Source organism: Lytechinus variegatus, chromosome 7 (assembly GCF_018143015.1).
Source record: "Lytechinus variegatus isolate NC3 chromosome 7, Lvar_3.0, whole genome shotgun sequence".
Lineage (NCBI taxonomy): Eukaryota > Metazoa > Echinodermata > Echinoidea > Temnopleuroida > Toxopneustidae > Lytechinus > Lytechinus variegatus.
The window spans coordinates 24,898,039-24,921,185 of NC_054746.1; the positions used below are offsets into that span (position 1 = coordinate 24,898,039).

Consider the following 23,147-nt stretch of genomic DNA (forward strand, 5'->3'; position numbering starts at 1 on the left):
GGTAATCAATAACAGATTGCTTTCATTTTCCAAGCACAAACATAATTAAGATACATTATTAATGTAAACATTCATCAAAATATCAATTATCAGGATACTCTGTACTTTTTAGATTAGTACAGCATCATTTTGAAAGGTCAGCTAGGTAACATGTTTGCTTGAAAGCTACTTTAATAAGGATGAACTTATTATTAATGTTGTGGGAATGGAATAGGTAAGGTAAGCACTAATGAACAAGATATTTGTATTTTCCTTTTTATTTTTGTATAAACGGCTCCTGAAAGTGTCTATATTATGTTGAAATGAAATTCAGCACATAAGCCTGTTTTTCTTCAGTCATCAGCAATTTCTGAAATAGCCATCCCAATAAAAGATAAGCGGGGACACTATTTCTGCACATTAATGAAAATCTGATTTCATTGGATGAGTACTGGCTCAATTGAAATATCTACTCTTAATTAAATCGATCTATATATAGATGGATTCTCAACCACAAGCTGTCAAATTATGCCTCTGCAATCGCGATATAATTGAAATATATACCTGATAATAATGATAATAATAATTATAAAAAACAATAAAAATAATTGTAACAATAATAATAATAATAATTATTATTATTATTACTATTAAATATGTACCTCTTATTTCTTTTCAATTACTTAAAACTTGCAGGAAAGACAACTCACAAACATGATTTTGGTGACCACCTTCAGGTAGTGGAGACACAATACTTCATATTACTACAATGCTTCAGCCAGTAAATGTAGCTCTGGAAAAGCTATCAAAATTAATCTGTACAATTTAATTGGGATCTATAGTACTATAGGATTTCTGTACAGCAGCAGCACACACCTCTCTTAGCTTTCCTCTTGATTAGTATTATCATTAGTATGATGTGCATCATCTCCTTGTGGCTCGGCTCTTCTCTGAGGAACCTCAGCATAGAGATCATTACCAACCATACTATGGGTTGGTCCTCCACCTTCCATCACTTCTTCCTCACCTCTCCTGGCCTGACTGTCCTCCGCTGGAGGGCTTTCTCCCTGGACCGCATCTGCAACATCCAGAGGCTCCTCATGTTGCTCGTACGCAGGTGGAGACGGGGATGGATGAGTCTGCTGACGACCTGCACGGCGCTGTCGTCTAGAACGTCCTGATCTTGTTGATGAGCCTTGATGTGGTAGCGGGGGCGGTATCGGAGGAAGAGGCCTCCCTTGTACCGAAGATCGGTTCTCCCCACCATCATTTGCATTTGAGTCATCACCCTCAGTTGAGGGAGCTTGGAACGGTGGAACATGGGCAGTCTGGATCTGGGCCACCGCCTCGTCATATGATGGCAAAACAACGCCAATGTCATCCGTCACCGCAAGAAGAGCCAGGGCATCTGGGTCACGATGTAGCCTCGCAAGCTGGGCACGCAATACTGGAGGGTAGGTTTGGGGCACAAGATGACGACGGGACCGACACTGACGACTTGTCAGAATTACCGTGACAACCAGGATCCCAAGGATCGAGCCAGTGGTTGCCATGACAATGGTCAATGTTTCTGTGTTGAACATACTGCTGTCCTCTGGTGTTGGAGGTACGGTAACTGTAAAAGGGCAATTGAGAAGAATGATGAAAAATAATAAAAGTATTCAGCTTTATATAATAATAATAACACTTATAATACATCGAGATGAAATGTGTAAGTGATTCTTAGATAAATTATCATTGTGGCCGTCAGACTTGCCAAAATAGAATGATTAAACTTTCTCAACTCCCTGCACAGCATTCCAGCATACATGATACGCTGGCATATTTTAACAACTAGGAAAAGAATGGTAAATCCTTGTTGGATGTCAATGGACGCTAGTACCACGGTGGGTTTCTGTCACAAGATCCATTGATAATAAGGTGGGAGACAGAATCAGCTCACCATGATACACCCCAGTGGCAGATGTGTTATTATTTGAAAATTAATCAGACTTTTGTACACTGAACCCTTATCTTAACTGAGCCAACATAATGTATAAGACCGCTGTCATTCATATTTTACAATGAAAACACCCCCCAAGGTTACTCAAGGCAATGACCAGTTTAGATTTTGAAGGGGTAATTATTTGAAATTAAGGAACTAAGAATATCAAAGAAGAAAAACAAGGAATAAAAAAACAGAAACAAAAGGTGGTGTATTTCATATTGAAGATTGTAGATAAACAAACCTCCTCTATTATCATTTCTTATATTTATTCATTATTATTAATATTCTTTTATGGGGGAGGGGGGGGGGGTAAGAAGGTGAAAATGAGTGTCTTAGTGTCTGCCTTGGGTCTGACAAATCATATGGCTGTTTGAATAGAAATGCAGGGCATGAATATCAGGTAAGAGAAAATGATTCAACTTACTCTCATTACAGACCGGCTGGACCCCAGACCACTGACCGTTGGATAGACATGTCCTTTCATCACTTCCACTGATGTTATAACCCTCATTGCAGTAGAAACTAAGTTTTACACCGACATAGAAGATATACTGGCAGCATCTCTGAGAATTCACTGGCCAGCCAGGGTCGTCGCAGGAGGCTTGCTCAACTGTATGGATTATCAGATTAATGAAGATAGGATTAATATATACTTTATATTCCTCCATTAACTGAAATAATGATGATTACTGCTAGTGCCACTTCCCCCCACCACCATCACTACTGTTTCTTCTATTACTACTACTGCTACTACTGCTACTGCTGCTACTACTACTACTACTACTACTACTACTACTACTACTACTACTACTACTACTACTACTACTACTACTACTACTACTACTACTACTACTACTACTACTACTACTACTACTACTACTACTACTACTACTACTACTACTACTACTACTACTACTACTACTACTACTACTACTACTACTACTACTACTACTACTACTACTACTACTACTACTACTACTACTACTACTACTACTACTACTCCTGCTGCTGCTGCTGCTACTACTACTACTGCACTACTACTACTACTACTACTACTACTACTACTACTACTACTACTACTACTACTACTACTACTACTACTACTACTACTACTACTACTACTATACTACTACTACTACTAAAAGCTTTCTGTTAAAGTGCATACCACAGGCAAGTTTCTATGAGTAGAAAAATTAAAATATTTTAGAATTAGAGCAATATATTCTGATGATCGCCAACTTTTCATACCGAAACAATGGACAGAAATCTTTATCATAGGTTTATTATATATAAACATATCAACAAATAACCGCCATGTCTTATTGCCCTCAATATCATGCATAGCTTTCAAAAGTATTAACCTACATTTTGCACGAGAGAAAATGGGAAAAAATCTTTAATTATAATGAAAAATTAGGCACGAAGATGCCATGACACCAACCATGTACCCCCGCTCTTACATAGAACTGTTGATTTCCTGACACACATTTTCATGATGATATTCATAATCAATCCCTTCTTTTCCCTCGGAGGCACACCCATGATCATCTCAATGATCCTCCTTTTATGTTCTTCTCCATCCTCCACATAAACAACATGTCAAACCTATCCCATAACATCAGACAGAGACTGGCATCCATGCATTCTGAATGGATCCACTGTCAAACAGGGAGAATCCATGATCCATAACCAGACAAAAAATTCGCAATTTGCCATCAATTTCCACCAAAATATATACTCTCCTCCTGACATCTGCGACCTCTTTTTCAAGAATCTCAAAGAGTTGGATTCAGATGAATAGTAGGATGGGGATGCATGATGCTAATATACTTCCAATGGCTTAACACAAACTCTAAACAAGGGGGATCATACATTGAATGTTTAAAATATCAGGTTTCCCCAATTCCCCTGTTCAATGATTTATTTATCTTTAAGTTTGAATCAAAATTGAAATTCGATTGTATTACTTGATATTGAAAAGGCATTTGATAGTGTCTCCTATGACTTTTTAATTTAAATCCTTGAAAATAAAATCAATTTTGGCTTCTGAATTTACTGACTCTTTCAAAACTTTGTACTCTATCTGTCAGAGCTATGTAATTAATACATTCTTATCTGAACGTATTTTAATGAAAAGAGGAATTGTTCAGTGGTGCCCAATATCTGCCTATCTCTTTCTTCTCGTTATTGAGATTATGGCATTTTCTGTTCATCAAATGATTTAATGAGATGTATTCCTTGTGTGGAGGACGAGGTTAAAATATCTATATTGCTGAAATACTCTACTTGTTTTAATGATCGGTCTGATATTTCTTTCTCTCATTTACTTGAACTTTATCTAAACTTGGTCAGTATTCTGGATGTAAACTAAATTTTAGTAAACAGAGGCTATATTGATTGGTTAAAAATAGAAGATGTCTGGATTTTCCATTCACTAATCTTGGTTTATGTCGGCAAAAATCTGATTTCAATTGTTTACGAGTTGCATTTTTTATAAATGGTCACCGGATCTTTGATTAAAACTTCAAAGGTAATTTGAAAAGAATTGAGCAAACTATAAATTGTTGGCGTATGAGAAATCTTTCTCTGATTGGTATGTGTTATAAAAAATTCCACATTAAGACAAGTTATTAGTATAATCTTGCAGATAAACAATCTGAAAAGTCAAATGACATTCTTTTTTTTTATAATGCTTGAATTCATACATCCCTGGCATTCCTAGGAATTCCTCCTTTTTTATCTTCATAATTTCTGTAATGTCTAGATCAAAGTTAAATACAAACCATTAGAAAATCCGGAAGTCAATAGTCTGAATTGTCCATCAAATCTGTCCCCCTTTCACATGATCTTCCCCGGAGGTTTTCAAGTTTAAGCGAGATTGAAATTTGTTTTGTTCACTGAGCAAACAATGTAATATACTAGTCCATGTGATTGCTTCACAGGCCGAGGTATAGCAATTCTCATAATGGATATGTCATGATATTGCTGAAGAAGCGATTCCTCAAAAAGGAAAAGCCACCATCTTGTTTTAGCTGGAAATAACTTTTCTTCCCAGGGCAACTGGCAAATGAAACTCAAAACTAAAACAAAAACAGTCCAGGGAACACATCTAGTACCTTGATGCTTTATTTAGAAATAATTTTAATATTATCTGTTTAAATTAAGAAAAAATGGGTAAAAATATTCATGTATGTCTTGTGGTGTCCAGAATTATTTTATGAAAATTATTTTGTGTGAATTATTAAAACTGGCTGATAAATTTGAATGAGATGAGAGACACACACCCCTCCATAGGAAATATTTTAATTACTCTTAGTCATAATAAAACCTAAGTGAAATCTAAATTTAGTGTATACCGTATATTGCCCTTGCAAGTATCTACAGGATATATATACATATATATATATATATATATATATATATATATATATATATATAAATGCAATATGATCAGATGATTTTACCATTTATTAAAAAATACATTAGACAGGTGTTTGATCAGTAATTTTATATAAAATTATTTTCTTTTATTAAAAGCAACAGCTTTCCACTTCAGAAGCCTTAATTCACCAATGGATGGAGATGAATACACCTAAACTAAAAAAAATAAAACATGCTGTAAAAATTTAAAGTTGAAATTTCCAGTAGCTGAATTTCAACTATGATATTTCAATAAACGTAAGTGTTGTATCAAATGCTCTAGGATATTCTATAGCTTCACATATCATGAGAATCATAAGATCAATCCATAAAACTATTTCAGTAAAATTTGTGATTTAAGATTTTATCATCCCTTCGGCAATGCATCCAATGTATAGATTGTGTTAGAGATGGAAACTCAATTTTAAGATTATATTCCAATCTCAGTTCAGGTTACATTACTATATAGGTCGCAGCAGCAGCAATAAGGCATTTTCCCTCTAGCAGTCTAGAATTTTCATTATCATAACATTTTTTTAACATAAAACTTTGTGTAGATTAACTTTACAGTTAAGTATGTTATTTGTCTTATTCGTATCATATTCCATATCAATTTACAGAGTTTTGTTTACAATGAATAATAAAATAAAATTCTATTTAAGGCTATTGGATTTGATTTGGAATGGTAGTTTGGATAGTCTCAAAATGTTCTCCACAAAGAGATCAAGATGGTTTTCATAAAGAGAGAAGAGAATAGGGAAGTCAAATAATGAAATTCCACCAATATTGTGTGAAAAGTAACAAATATACAGTCATTGAAATTTAAAATTTTTTGTGTAATATAAACATTTCATAAAATAACAACAATAAGGTCATATGTATATGGGAGGGGTGGTGATGTTGCAGGCAAACCTTACAGAAAATTTTATACAAAATTACATCTATCGAGATGGCATCTTCATTTTGTGCTAAAAGAAATTAGACTAGAATGGGCTTTTCATTGAATATGTTAAAATGAACATAACTGCATCCTACTTTAAAGAGAAAAAGAAATTCTTCGTCATAGTATGAAATAAAAATTACATATATATCACTAATAAAGTTCAAAGCAATTAGTGTGTTTATAATATCATCTGCTTGCCCTATGTATTTATATCAATGTTTGATGAAATTATGCCAAAGTAAGGATTCAATAACTTACTTTCAATTGATTTTGATGAATTGTTACATTGTTTGATTTGTCCATTTTTATTCTATCTATCCAATAAGCTTGATCTGAAGGTAAGTAGAGTATACACCTTTAACTACAATCCAAGGAGTACAACCTACCGCACTGAGGTTTCTCTCCAACCCAGAGCCCACTCTGACACTGTCTTGTAGACACGCCCCCTTGCATGATGTAACCTGTATCACACGTGTACTCCAAGACAGCACCGGGAAGGTACCAACCCTCGCTGTCCGACTCCTCACCCCTCACCGTATAGTGACTGTTGGGCACCTCCAGATCGGGAGGCAGGGCGCAATCCATCCCTGAAAGAAAATATTAAAGCAATATAGTTTCACCAATAATTTTCAATGAAAGTAATAAGGATTGATATAAAAAGTCCAAGGTTTACCGAGTCTACTCGCTATTGAACGTGTCAGGTAAGGAATTCATCACACTTCATCTTTAAAGGTCAAGTCCGCCTCAGAAAAATATTGACTTGAATCAATAGAGAAAAATCAGACAAGCACATTGCTGAAAATTTCATCAAAATCGGATGTAAAATAAGAATTTTTTATTTATTTTTTTATTTTTTTATTTTTAACAAAATAGTTATATAAAAAAATAGTTATATGAACGAGCCAGTTACATCCAAATGAGAGAGTCGATGATGTCACTCACTATTTCTTTTGTTTTTTATTGATTGAATCATACAATATTTCAATTTTTACGAATTTAACAATTAGGACCGCCTTTCCAGAAGCACAAAATGTTAAAATAATGGAATTCCACGTGTTCAGGGAGGAATGAAACTTCATTTCACATGACAATGACGAGAAAATCAAAATATTTCATAATTCAAACAATAAAAAACAAAAGAAATAGTGAGTGAGTGACATCATCGACTCTCTCATTTGGATGTAACTGGCTCGTTCATATAACTATTTTGTTAAAAATAAGCGAAACTTTGAAATGTCATAATTTTCTTATTTTACATCCGATTTTGATGAAATTTTCAGTATTATGCTTGTTGAATTTTTCTCTTTTTATTCAAATTAAGTTTTTGTTGGGGTGGACTTGTCCTTTAACAAGACAAAGGGTAAGACACAGCTTTAATTTTTGGTAAGGTGCCTCATACAGTAGTAATAAGAAATATGTCAACTATAAATACAATTTTTGTTATCCTGCAGTGGCCAATTTAGAGGGAGATATTTCCTGCCTGCATGAGCACCCTCTTAAAAAATGAACCTGAAAATTGGACCCCACCCTTGAGAGTACTTTCTTTTGCAAGCTGGATTTATATATATTTTTTTATTTGATAAGTAAAAGATATGACATTTTTAATAAGAACAGTGTTTTGCTTATAGATAATTTCGAAAAAGCACCAAAACGATTTACAAAAATTTGTGCACACCCCATTTTGTGAAATGATAGACCCCCCTCCTGTATCAGGGAAGTGGGCAGTTGTATTAATTTGTATATAAACAAATAAATGCATTACATTTTTCAAAGATCAATTTTGTTAATGCAAAGTTATAAAAGAAGTGCTAAACCATGACAAGATCAATTAAAACATGCATGAGTATCTTACTTGATAACAGCTAAAACGTACTTAGAAGAGATAAAAGAGTTTGGTTCAAAAGTTACATAAAAATAATAATTTCAGCATGTGTAGTGGTTGAGCTTGGGCCCTTACCCTTTGACAGAGAATAAATAAATATATATTGCACACTAGTACACAATTTAACACTTTTTTATTAACACTGAGTTAAGGTCTGAAAAAATATATGTAAGTACTACCTACATTCTATTATCAAATACAAATCTCATCTAAATTGGGTGATTTAATAGCATAACGATATCACAGGATACTATATAACATAGAAATCATTGGAACTTTTTAAAGGAAAGGATCACTGACATATATACCAAAAGTGTATTTGTAGTTTATATACTGTTTCTTAAACTATATTAACAAATGAAAAGGGTTTTCAAGAAAAGTTACTTTACATCTAATCTAGATTTCTTGTCAACATGGCAAGAAAAGTCTGAAGATGGAAAACCTGACATAGATGCTGATATTAGAATTAAATGAGTGTTGGATAAAACCTTTGATAAAAGTAATATTACATGGTGACACAGTTGTGTCAGCAAAGAATACAACCTGACCATCTATTGTGCCTTATGATGGATAAGTCTGGTCTAGTCCCATCAGTAATACAAAAAAATATATCATTGCAACCTACGGCAAGATTGCCTGCTAATTCTCAAACAAAAACCACTTAATACCCTATTTTGCTTTTTATAATTTGAGATATATTCTCAATAACTATGTAGTCATTCATCATTAACTGATCTTTAATGAATACTAAGAAATGGTGGGAAGTCATTTCTAATGACTTTATTAGCATCTCTGATTTCATTTGATTGAATGATCTATACAGATGTGTCAAAGACCATGCTTTGGGGCAACAAATCATATTGCCTGACAGAAACATGATGTTATACACTAATTTTTGTTGTATATATGGGCATGTCATGATTGATTTCTGATTAATTACAAACATTGAATCTCACTTTTATATCATTGTTTTGTTGTGTCAGGGAAGAATAAAAGATGTTGGTATGCTAAAATTAAAAAGTAAAGTATTTAGTAAATTTGAAAAAGCAACTTTAAAAGTTTCAATTAATTTTCAGATTATAAGAGAAGACTTATAAAAAAAAGATAATGCACAAAAATGTGACCTAATAAGGAAATGAATGAAAAACTAAAGTTCGAACTGAAAAATCTCTTTAATATAGGTCTCAAAGTTTACTTCAAAGCATAGAATGTGACTTCAAAAGCATGTAATGGGAGGAAAGATTGACGATAAAATATTGGTCCAAATGAAGTCTTTGTTACGGTATTGGTGAACAGGTCAATCTTAAAAAGAAATCATTTAATTGAAGAGGCTGAAAACTAATTTCCTACACCAGGTAAAAAAACACCCCAACTTTTGACAGTAGTCAACTATGCGACAGTCATTCGAGAATATATTTGTACCTTGATTACCTTCCAGGAAAAAGAACTATTTTATTCTTCATTTCTATGGATCATCAATAGCATTATCTGTCCGAGACCTAAAGAAATATATTCAAACTACAAATATTTTCAAAGTACAACAGTAAGTTTTACCTCTGCCACTTTTTCCTCTGCCATTTTTGCCTCTGCCCATTTTCACCTCTGCCATTTTTTAATCAAACCGTTATGACTAATCATAAGGCGAAATTTATTTTCAAAGCAGTTTAATTTTTTTTATTGTTATAACTAGACTGCATTATCTTTATGACAGTAACATTGAGATATTTCCTTGCATTGAGAGATTTCCTATGCAATACTTTTCTTTATGTTTTCTCTTAGAAAATAGACTAAGATCTTCTTAGGTAAAAAAAAAGAATAACCCACAAAGATATTTTGAATAATTCAATTCAATTCAATTCAATTCTTTATTCATTCAAGTTCAAATAGGTTAAAAAAAACATATGTACAATGCAAACAAATTAAAAATGCATACAATAATACAGAGTAAATCATTTCATAAATAAACAAAACATTGCCTTGATTAAATATCATAATTGAATGAAAGAGAACTTGAGAAGAAAAGCACAAAGGCCTTGTGAGAATAAGTTCTCAAAAGAAATTATAATATATATTACACAGGCATATCTAGATCATTATAATAATGTAGGATGACATCAAAAACATGTAAAAAAAAAAAAAAAAAAAAAAAAAAAAAAAAAAGGGAGAGCAAAATAATTAATACTTGGATAAAAGGGATTTTTAAAGACATCTTTTAAATAAGTTTAGATTTGTGTATGATCGTATGTTACGAGGAATGGAATTCCAAACAGTGGGAAAACTAAAACGGAATGATTTTTTGTGAAGGTTGAGGAAACTTTAAATAAATGAAAATCATTGTTTATTCGAGTGTTGTAATTGTGAACATTGCTATTTATCTGAAACATCTGTAAAACATTCGATGGTAAAACTTTTTGAAAATAAAAGAATCCAAGAACGGCAGTATAATAAATGTATAAGTCATAAACATTCAATATGTTTAATTTTTTAAATAATGGTGCAGAATGTGCAAGATAATGACTTCCTGTGCAAATCCGGACTGCTTTTTTTTGTAGTTTAAATAGTGTGTTTAGCTTTGATTGATTGCAATTGCCCCAAAGTGGTATACAATATATTAAATAAGGTAATATTAAGGAATTATACAAAATAAGTAGAGCAGATAGGGGTAAATAATGTCTGAGTTTAAATAAAATACCGACGCACTTTGATATTTTGTTGTTTATATAGTCTAAATGTACCTTCCATTGCAAATTTTTATCAACATAAATACCAAGAAAATTAACATCATCTGACTTTTTTAAAGGTTTTGAGTCAATGGATATGACAATATTTTCTACTTCATTACTCACATTGCTATATTTATTGTGGAATGGAACAAAATATGTTTTATTGAAGTTGATTATCAATCGATTAGTCTCATACCATGTGATAACTTTGCGGAGTTCAGATTCAATATTTTCTTGTAAATTTTCTGTGTTTGGTTGTGTATAAAACAGAGTTGTATCATCAGCGTAAAGTATATATTCAAATTTTTTAGAGGATTTGGTGATATCATTAATGTACAATAAAAATAACAGGGGGCCGAGAATGGACCCTTGAGGCACGCCATATTTAATCAAAGTATTGTCTGAAGAACAATTTGCAAAATATGTATAATGGTAGCGATTATCTAAGTAGCTAGTAAACCATTTCAAAACTGTTCCCCGTAAACCATAGTGATTCAATTTATATAACAAGATATTGTGATCCACAATGTCAAATGCTTTTGACAAATTCAGAAATATCCCAAACCCTAACTTATTATTATTAATAGATGAAATAATTTCATCTTGAATGTCTATAATTGCATGGGAAGTAGAATGATTTTTTCTGAATCCATATTGGCTGTTAGTGATAATATTGTGGCTTCAAAGAAAAGATTACACTCGATTATAAATACATTTCTCAATCAACTTAGAAAAACAGGGTAGAATAGAGATTGGACGATAATTGTTGAAAACATGACAATCTCCCTTTTTATAAATGGGCACTATTTTTGCAATTTTCAATTTGAGTGGAACATCACCAGTTTCAATAGACATGTTAAAAATATGTACTAAAGGCTTCACAATGGAGTATATAATTTGCTTCATAATATTAACATTTAAATAATTAAAGTCATATGAATAACTGTTTTTTAATGATTTACAAATTTCAGCAATTTCAGATTCTGTAATAGGCTTAAAAAATATTGACTTTGGACAGCTATCAGCAAGATAATTATCAATAGTGATGTTACATTCATCATTAACAGGAGACGTTGATTCCAGTGCTATTGAACAACAGTTAGCAAAATAGGAATTAAACTCTTTGGCAATATTATGTGGATCATTGATTTCTTTCTCATCACAAATAAAATAGTCTGGAGTATTTTTTTCTGATTTTTTTAGTATATTGTTGATAATTGACCATGTTCCTTTAACATTGTTTTTACTTTGACTTAACTTATTAGAATAATACATTTTCTTGGCATTGCGCAATAAATTATTAACTTTGTTACGATGCCTTTTGTATTTAACTTCACTGGAAGATGTTTTATTTTTTAGAAATTGTTTGTATAACTTGTGTTTGCGTTTGATATATCTCATAAGTTTTGGGGTTATCCATGGTTTCCGAATCTTTATATTACGAACTTTATTTGTCTTAATAGGTAAACACTTATCTAACATAGCAATGAACATGGATAGAAATATATTATAAGCTTCATTCACATCATTAGATATATAAACAGGGGACCAGTTTAAGTTATAAAGCTCATGATTTAACTTATTGATTCCTTCGACTGACAACTTACGAGATATATTTTGATTCTTTTTCTTATTCTTAGATAGTTGTATATTTGTTATGAGAAAAATAGGTAAATGGTCAGTAATATCAACACTTAAAGAACCAGAATCAAGTTTAGAATCTATGACATTTGTAAAAATATTATCAATAAGTGTTGCACTGTTTGAAGTTATACGAGTAGGAGAATTGATAACAGGGAATAAACCAAAAGATGAATTGATGTTCAAGAAAGTACAGGCATCATGTTCCAAAGGATATTTACATAAATCAATATTAAGGTCTCCTAAAATATAGAGTTTCTTACGCGAACATGAAATCTCACAAAGTAATCTGTTGTAAAAGTTTAAAAACACATCATTATTACAGCTTGGTTTTTTATACATGACACCAACTCTAAAGTTAATATTATTTTCACTAAAATCAATAAATAATGCTTCGCAACAGTCTTTTTCTTCATCTGTTTGAATAATATCATTACAAATTTTGAACTTGATGTTATCACATATAAATAAACCAACCCCACCTCCACGTCCGATATGCCTATCTAAGTGAATAAAAGTATATCCCTCTATTTTAAAGGGAATAAGTGGAGTTTTAGAAATCCAAGTTTCTGAAATGGCAATAACAGAAAAAGAGTGTGTTAATAATGATAAAAAGTCTGTAATTTCGTCAAAATTCTTTTGTAGACTTCGAGCATTAAAATGTATTATGCTGAAACCAGAGGGTATATTAAATTGCAAATTGAACTCATTTGTGGTATAACAATTGTATGAATAGGAAGGATTTAATACATTTATATCAGGATCTATATCATGAAGAGTACTAACCATAGACTAAGTGTAAAATAGTATAACAGCTATGAATGAAATTCCATAAAAGTGTATATATATTTAAAAGGAAACACATTTCTCCAGATTTGATATTGAAAGGTATAATTGAATAAAAAGTTGATCTCCTCCAAAAATACATTACATACAAAAAAGAACAAACATGTAAAAAGGTAAAGAAAAAAGGGACTTACGAGTTCTGTCAATCAGATGATATAGTAGAGATAATGAAACATGTTAACAATATACACATGAATATACATGTACATACAGGAAATACAGACACAAATACAACAATCTTCAAATAAGATATTAAAGTCCAGAATGGGAAAAACTCCACCAGGATTAATGCAATGAAATCGAGATTAAGTCTGTTCAGTTTTAGTCAGTTTGTCCATTACTTGCAAGATGTGAACTATAACTTCTTTAGAACATCAATGTTATGGATTAGTTTTGTTTGATTCTCTTTTCCTTTCAACACGGCAAATATGCGTCCGTCTTTACTCCATGTCTTGTCCACTTTGTCATTTTGTCTCGTCTCATTGAGCAGTTTTTGATTTCTAGCTGTGAGGTCCTCAACGATGGACATTTTCTGACCTTTCAGCTTGCGTCGCTTTGAGATGAACTCCTGGCGCTTCCGATAGGATTTAAATTTGACTATGATGCCTCTTGGATGATCTCTGTTGGGATGCTCTTTCCTCTGACCCACCCTGTGGGAGCGTTCAATGTCCTCGATCTTGAGATCTACTTGGAGATGTTCATTTGCAACTTTTAAAACGATGATGTCGGTGTTTTCCCCTTGTCTTTCTGGGCAGCCAAAGATCCTTACACAATTTCTTCGTGAGTACTGTTCTTGTGCATCTAGCTTTTTGTCAATTGCCTGTAGATTGGTATTATGGAGACTAATCTGCCTTTTGACTTCGGTGAGCTCCCTGGATTTGTCATTATTGCTTATTTCGAGTTCCATGATGAGGGCACTTTGTTTTTCAATTGTCTCTTCCATCGCTTTGACCCGCTTTGCGATTGATCCTTCCACCAGAGATAAAAAGCTCTTACTTTGAAGAATGTCTTTAATGACCTGTTGTACCAAAACAGAGTCACTTTGTTCCACTGATTGACTTACTGACTTGGACCTAGTCTTTACAGAGGATGATCCTGGGACTAAAGAAGTCATGATGAAGAAAGACTGTCCACAATATTAAGACCACCACAGTATATATAGTGTTCACACTACAAAGACCTGTCCACAAAAAAGACTGATGGTCTATTATCAGAGGATTAGCAAAGCAATTGAAAGTTCAAAGAATTCATCCAGTGTGCTATTGTTGACAGCTAAGGGACTCAATCAGTGTTACTGTATGTCAGCAAACCTTACAGTAAAAAGAGTGCTCTAACAGCTAACATCAAAGACATCCTGTGGGACCAGAGCTCTGATTCTGATATATGGTCTGAATATCAGGTTGGAGTATAGCTTTTCCAGAATCAGTCACAGCTTGAAAATATCACAATATTTCTCCTGGTGAAAGACAGTATCCCAAGTAGTGTTTACATGATGATATAACTCACATAAAGATGCAGATAAATGAGTATAAACAGGAGAATAATCAAGAGCTTCCTGTGCTTCCAAATCTAACAGTGGAAAAATTCAAAAGATAACACTCTTATAATTGAATGTTATGTTAATAATTTCAAGGGTTTTAATGCTTTTTGATAATTTTTCTCAAAGATTATAAGTAATCCTCTCAATAACCATTTAACTTGAAAACCTATCCTATGGCTCTAGATATATATTATTTTAAAAACATTAACTGCACAATAATATAATCTCTCTTCTTCAACACCACTACACCAAAAATATTATAATGAAGTACAATTTAAAAGCAATAATTCATCATAAAATATGCCATCACTTACTATGGCTTGATATTAGATGTTGGACACCAATCTAATCACTACAATCAAATTGGCTATTCATCAAGATGAAATAAAGTCCCCATCCCTAAATGGATTTTTGACACTAGCTTTTGCCACTCCAGACCATATTAATGTCATAATTGTTCAGTAAAGTGTGATAAATAGAATCTCATTTACATTTTACAGCATCCACTAAAATCTAGATGCACTCTGAGATATGTGCAGACAAAATTTACCCTTTTCACTATCATGTATGTCTCCTTCATTGAACGCATTTTCATTAAAAATCATTCTCTAGTGAGCAACAGTAGTGTTCAGTCACAAAAGCAATTATCATTTGAAAAAAATATAGAGACTACTGAACCAAAGTAAATTAGCCTTATTTCATCTTCATCAATAAATCTTTCATTAAAGGAGAATGAAACCTTTGGAACAAGATAGCTTGTGTGAAAACAGAAAAATCAAAGAAACAGATCAACAAAAGTTTGAGAAAAATCGGACAAAAAATGAAAGTTAGGAGCATTTTAATATTGCGATCACTAATGCTATGGAGATCCTCAAATTGGCAATGCCACAAAGATGTGTGATGTCATTTGTGAACAACTCTCCCAATTACTTTAGTATATATTTCACTTAAATTGCCTCTTTTATCACATCTATCAGTAGATCATGTGTTCTTTCTACAGGAGGGCATGTAATACAGATTTTTAAAGAATACATGATGGATAAAGAGCTTATATCACCACAAGAAAAAGCAGAAAGAGACATTTTGAGGGTATTCCATAGTCTATCAAAGGGAAAGTTGTTCACATGTGACATCACACATCCTTGTTTCATTGCCAATAGGAGGATCTCCATAGCATTAGTGATTGCAATATTAAAATGCTCATAACTTTCTCATTATTTGTCCGATTTTTCCTCAAACTTTCTTCGTTCTTATTCTTTGATTTTTCTGTTTCGACACAACCCTACTCTTTCCAAAGGTTTCATTCCCCTTTAATTTTCTTCACACAGTTGTCTCAACTGACTTCCTCAGCTACAGACCATACAGTGAGGGGTTCAAACCAGTCTTTCATCTCTTCAATTATACAGCTACATCTCTATCAACATATTTTTTATTCTGTTTTCTTTAAATCCAACAAGACAAAATGACAAAGAGAATTCAACAAATACTTCAAGAAACACTTATCTTTCTTTATCCGTCTTAAATAAGTTCTGTCATGGGAATGTGAAAGTTAATGAAGTATCTTCATTGATTTAACATGCAATACTCCACATGGTATACTCCATGAAAAAAACAAGGCACTTTGACCTTTCCTTGTCTATTTTTTTCTGTGTACAGAAAAGGTTTTACACAAGTGACAAATTGACATGATGATCACGATAACAGACTAAGAGCAGGATAATCCACAATCAAATGGGTTCTAAAGGGAAACAAATTCTGACCAGATTCCACAAACAATATTAAAACAATTCTGTTACATTGTCTCTAACGGGAGGGAAAGGGGAAGGAAACAGGAAATGTAGGCAAGGATTAGTTGATGTAGGATAGAGATAGGTGCCAATATGACAGGGCTGGGTCAATGGAAAAAAAACTATCACCTTTGTATTTTCTCAAATGAAAACTTCTCCCAATTTTTCCTTGATTACATGCAAGATCACCCATTATCTCACATCAGCTGACATTGGTTTCTCATTCTCAGGGATGTGTTCATATTAAACTTTATACTCGAGGCAGAACACGCATTCAAAATTATGACTTCCTCAAGTAATCATCAATGACAACATTAAAATGTATATCTTTGATGAAGGCTATATATCTTTTCATCCAATAAATATCAATTACAGAGCTTTGAAAAAAGTCTCGAAATCTATTACTGATTACAAATTTTGTTGTTTACACATTTTGAATGCTTTGAATACCTTTAAATTGGTATGGGTTGGAACGATGGCTAATGTAAGAAAAGACTATCAAATTGAATTCATAACATATCTTGCCGACTTTATTTATGAAAACATAATCTGTGAAAACAAATCCCAAGTGATTTCATTGCTTTGTTTTAAGGAGTAGTTGATCAGCTAAGCAGATACTGGAAATACAAGTTACTAAATAGTGACTTATACCCTTTTGATAAACCCATCCTCCAATTAGCTGCCTAAGAGTAATGCGGATAATTCAATAAAAAATTGCGTTCACAAACCCCGAAAATAATCTGCACTATTTTTACGAGCGACCGTCCTGAAAAAGGCCGATAATCGTCATGACAACTGGACACGCCCCCTCCGATGCGGTGGTGTTGGAAAAGGGTGACCTTGTGACCGCACCATGGCAATTATCCGCATTATTTGGAAATGCGTTCATAAAGTCAAAATCTGGTTCCGATGCTGCTATTATGCGGATAATAGCAGCATCAAAATAATGCGGATAACTCTGGTCCTCCTCCGATTTTACGACCAAATTATGCTGCTATTAGCCGCATAACTGGGTTTATGAAAGGGGTATTAGGGATCCCTAATAAGTAATGGCCCTGCAGAGTGAACAAGGTTTCCATTGCTATGAAAGGTGAGAGGATATCTAAGAGGATTATAGAACCATCAAAATACCTACCTGCCACTCAGCCTTACATACACCCTCATGCACTAATACTTGAAAACTTCCTACCAGCAAACAAGAAACTCATGAAAGTTCATCTGTCTCTTTTAATCTCTATATTTCATGGAAGTAGGTAAATCTACATTTTCTTTTATTTGGCAAATCTAAAGAAAAGTCATTCTTAAAGTTTGAATGTGTGGTTGTATGAAAGGTTGGTGAAACGATACTTGCTGCAGAGACAATTGCTCTGTGCTTTATCTTGTTTAAGAAATAAGGTTAGGGTTGCAATAGGGTTTCATGTTAGGTTTAGGGTGAGGTTAAAGATAGGGTTTAGTGTTTAATCCAGGATTGAAGTTGGCCATTCCTTCAAAGCGTGGAATTTTCAGCGGACCAATTGTCACCAAAGCAAACGTCATTGAACCAAAAGGTTAAATTATTATACCATAAAACACACAGTGTGGAAGACAAGATCTATAATCAATATAACAAGATAATTTTATAAGAATGTCCTTGATCAATTAAGATCCTCATAATTTGGCTGTTGTTTTTTTCTTCCTTTTTTAGCACACACCCATCAGTCATGGAGTCAGTACACACTCTATGTCAACAGCTTCCTCATATGAACACATTAGAAAAAAGTTTTAAAAAGCCAAGTGAAAACTTCACACTGAGAGGGGGCTATACTTGTTCCCCTATATGATATTAAAACATGAGTGTAATTTAGTTTGTAACCCTAATCCTTATCATAACTAGCAAATGTTTTTACTTCCCTGCTGCATGCTCTACTAAACTGCATCTACTGCATTATTCTGACTTGATTGCCGAGTTGGTTAATATCTACTTGAGACGGCACTTCATCTTTGAAAATCCTTATATTAACCCAATGAACTCCCAATATGACAGTTTTCATATACTCTGTAAAAAGAACACCTGTTTTGGGAAGATAAACTTTGACACCTAATTCTGAAGCAGAATAAAATAATTGGCGACAACATGTCAATTGGACTATTGGTCAAATGACACCCTTAGCATATCAACCTCTTTCAACCTCTAGGTCTGGGGTTCACCTCCAATCCCATCACCCATGTCCTGTGACAAGGGCGTTCGTCTACTTTTACCACTCTCTACCCAGGTTTAGTAAATGGTACAAGGGTCATATGCAAAATCTTTCTAAGTAACTTCTTATGTTATGAAGGCCAAGAATTTCGAACTTTTCATGAAGAAAAAAAAAATATTTTAGCAGTAAAAGGTATGAAAAATTGATATAATTTTACTGATGATACAAGAAGATCCAAAACTGAAATGAATGGAATTATCAATCATCTTGAAATTCTGTTGATTCAACTTTGAAATACCTAACAATCCACGAGGAGGTTTTTCTCACAACTAAAATTATCCCAAGCAAATATGTACCTTGGAATTACATGAAAGGCTTGTAAAAGATACAGAACCAACAATATTTTCCACCCTGGCTAGAAATTACCCAGTCCATATCATGGCACAGGATTTATCCTATTCTTTAAATATATTTTAGGCTGGAAATCTAAACGGAGTTCAATTATTCATCGATCAAACATGCTGGAGAGACTGCACTTTGAGTGCCGATGATTGATACCTTCACAGGCTTATTGGTAAAGGATCAAATTTGTTTAATCAAAACGCAATGATTGTTCCACTGATACTGCGGTGTGACGTGGTGTTTCTTGATTGAGATTTGCTCCAACAGGGATGAATAGGTGACCTTTCATGAGATCTGCATCTTTCTCTGATGTAAGATGATGTATTCTGTTCATGCATGATATCATGGGACAAAAATTCTAGATAATAGAAGCCAATTATGCATGTGGAGCACCCATGGAACTTGTTTGAATGATAAATAATTAAATTGACAAGTATTAGACAAAATGGTTTATAAAGACAAACATCAAGTGATTAGAATATGTGAGATTAGACCAAACAGCCATTAGACATGTTAAATCAACAAATATTTTTATTCCATTATTCATTTAGCTTTGTCTTTAGTGTTTCATTTTTGGTCTATACCCAGGTGTTTAAATTATTATTGTTCATGTTTTTAGTTTACATTTCAACATAAGCCATTATAAACTTTAAAGTTTAAGGTGATCAATATTGCTGACACTATGTAGCACATCAATCATTATATTAGGAACAATGACAAAATGTTCTATTTAAAAGTCATTTAACAGCTCATTTGCAAATTATTGCTAAACACTGAAAATTAACCGTTGTTAATCTCCATTGTATGTTTTTACCACCTACCACCAATTGAAACAAAACACCCACGCTCACATCCACACTAACAAACTTGAAGAGGCAGTTACAGTATAGATTCCTCTCTTTCTCATCTGTCATACACTGTTACAAAGTATTTTTTTATAAAGATGTACGAGATATGAATTAAGTTCTATATTCATGCTGAAACCAAGAAACACACATTACACAACTCCTTGGAGATATTTAAGTGTCATCAGTGGAGACTGTGTATTGATTTTTCAACACATCCTCCACAAGCAAATTTATCCAACGTGTATCCATTCCGCAAACCAGGTTAATAACTAAATTCACTCAATGTCTTTGAGCTGATGGAGGGTTGCCTCTCAACATGGCACTGACCACTGAATAAACTGGACTTGTTTGGAGGAGGATGGTCTTGATCAATCATTCCACAAAAAATCATTGTTTTAAAATATGTGTGGTCAGATTTATTTGTAATCCTAAATTTGTCTGGTGGGAATATACTTTATTTGCCAACTCCATTCACTTGCTGCTGCATAGGTTTAAGAAATACATGATCCTTGTCTGTGTGAGTTTTCATGTAGCTGTCCTTAAGAAATTTTTTACGCAACTGGTGACCATTTCGTAGGTGCTTTATCATATTTTCAATAATTTTTACTCCAATCAGCTCCAGATCAAACAAACATAATCTTTGCACATTAAAATTCTCATTTTGAACAAGTATCTAAATGGAAAGATTCAATATTTCCAAATTTGATTATAAGATTATAAGATATACACGCCCCTTTTGTAAAAACAATATCTCATTTCACACAAGAAATGGTCACCAGTCACACACAAAGTTGTAAATAACTATTTAACAGCTTTATGAAACATCCAACATCCGCTGGTAGATTTCTATTTATGTTTTGAGCAGAAAGAGGTGGTTTTCATCGCTTGATACATTAGATCTTGAGTGATGGATCATCAGGAACCTGATTTGTTTTTCTTTCGTTTCCAAGATTGTGACAGGGTTGGAATACGATTTGAAAGCAAATAGACCAATGATCTATTTCAACAAAGCCAAGACACCTTTTAAGACGGCATGTGTGTCAAAAAGCGTTGGTAGGATAAAGGTTAATCCAAACGGTACTTATTAGGATGTGCTGTATTCTTTTCCCGATTATGATAATTGTAACATTAAAAATCTAGGATGGGTTTATATATGAGAATTAATGGTCTTGTAATGACAAACATAATGTAATATAATAAACAAGTTCAAACAAATTCAGTAATGTAAAATTGGAATACACCAGTTATCCATTGAAATAGATTCACATCAAACAGATCATTCTTTGATGAAATTGCTAATGCCTTTCTCTCAGACTTTTTTCTACTTCACTTCCTATCATATCTATAATTATATCATTAAATATTCATTTCAGATGAAACTTTATGACTACTCTACCCTGATTTATCTCAAGTCTCTTTTCTCATATTGATGTAAACTGAAAAACCTGTTTTCACTTGTAACACTGCTGTCTTAAAGCTGTACTCTTGGCTGAAACTAATCATATTAAAATAGAGCAAAATACATTCACCAAAAAAACCCTGAGCATTTCTGATAACAAATAACAAAGTTATTGAATTTTAAAGTTTACTAGTCATGTCGTGTGAGAACAATTATAAGCATGCTGTCATGATATGCAATAGGTGGGCTGATGATGTCACATCCCCAGTTTCTCATTTCTTATGTTATTACATGATATTTTTTCAGTGTATTATTGGTCTGGCTATATTTTTTCTGTTCAAATTATACAATTTTCGGCCTGGTGTACCCATTTAAAATAGATTTATAGACTTTATTAAAGAAAGTAATTATCATTGAAAATACACTGCATTGCTATATTTACAATGAAAAAAGAACACCAACAATAAGAAAAATAATTGTAATTCAGATCAATTTCAGAGGGTAAAAATCAAGTCTTACTATAAATAAGAACTAACAATAACATTTAATGAAAAAGAACAAAGTCATATTAACCATAGGAACCATGGGTGCAGTATCAATAATGTATACTTGATACTTCGCTTACATTGCTAATCATTTCTACCACACTGTTTGGCATGAACTCTGCTCACACTATACCAAGGAGTGCTGGTAACTAGGGTATATTAACTTTTTTTCATACTAACTTTATTCATGCTAACAATGATGCATACTTACTCTGTTCACATTGATCTCCATGAAATATAGGAGGGCAATGACAATGATACCTTGTAGCCGATGTGGTTGTATCCACACAAGTGGCACCATTTTGACAGGGGTTATGACTACACGGATCCACAGCTAAAAGATAAAAGAACAACAACAAAAAAGACATTAAGATCAATTAAGAGGCAGGGGATTAAGTCTCACTCTCATACAAGGGGAGACTTTTGTTAGATTATTCAAGTCATTTCAAATAAACATTTATTTTCTTCCATTTCATTACATCTTTCGTAAACATTAATTCATACAAAAATCAATTTGTTATGACAATATAAATATGTACATGTTGGGTTTAAAGAAGAAGGCATATACCATAAAAGCTGAGGCTTGTTGCGGGATATATATATATGCCTATAGACCAAAATACAATACACTAAACAATACAAAGGAAAGGGCAGAGAAAAGAAGAAAAGAAGAAATTATATCGCAATTAGATCAGTTCATTTTCAAAGTTTACATTAATCTAAATTCATATTTCTATCCATCATTGCTTCACTTAATAGCATGAAGAGTGGGAGGGAGGGGGTGTTTACCTTCAATAAAATTAATAATGACCTTTCTACATTTTTAGTATAATTCTTTTTTTTTGCATTATCCTTGTTTACCTGTCTCTTCATGTATATAGGACTTAATAAACGGTACATTTCTTATATCAAAACACAAGGGTATTTTGCTTGTTTTTAACTACAAAGATATTATGAGTTGACTTCATCATCAAACATCAATGAGGGAAAGGACGATGATTGAGACAGTAAAGTTCCATTTCCTTCCT

At 32.9% G+C, this 23,147-nt stretch overlaps 1 protein-coding gene across 1 annotated transcript; it reads right to left on the reverse strand.

Moving 5' to 3' along the window:
* Positions 1-602: 602 nt before the first annotated feature.
* Positions 603-22,450, reverse strand: LOC121418832. The gene is made up of 4 exons (XM_041613006.1): positions 22,331-22,450; positions 6,716-6,916; positions 2,391-2,576; positions 603-1,594 (listed from the first exon to the last, which is right to left on the reverse strand). The coding sequence occupies exons 2-4, from the start codon at positions 6,912-6,914 to the stop codon at positions 861-863; spliced, it is 1,119 nt and encodes a 372-aa protein (XP_041468940.1). The 5' UTR covers positions 6,915-6,916; positions 22,331-22,450; the 3' UTR covers positions 603-860.
* Between the last annotated feature and the right edge of the window lie 697 nt (positions 22,451-23,147).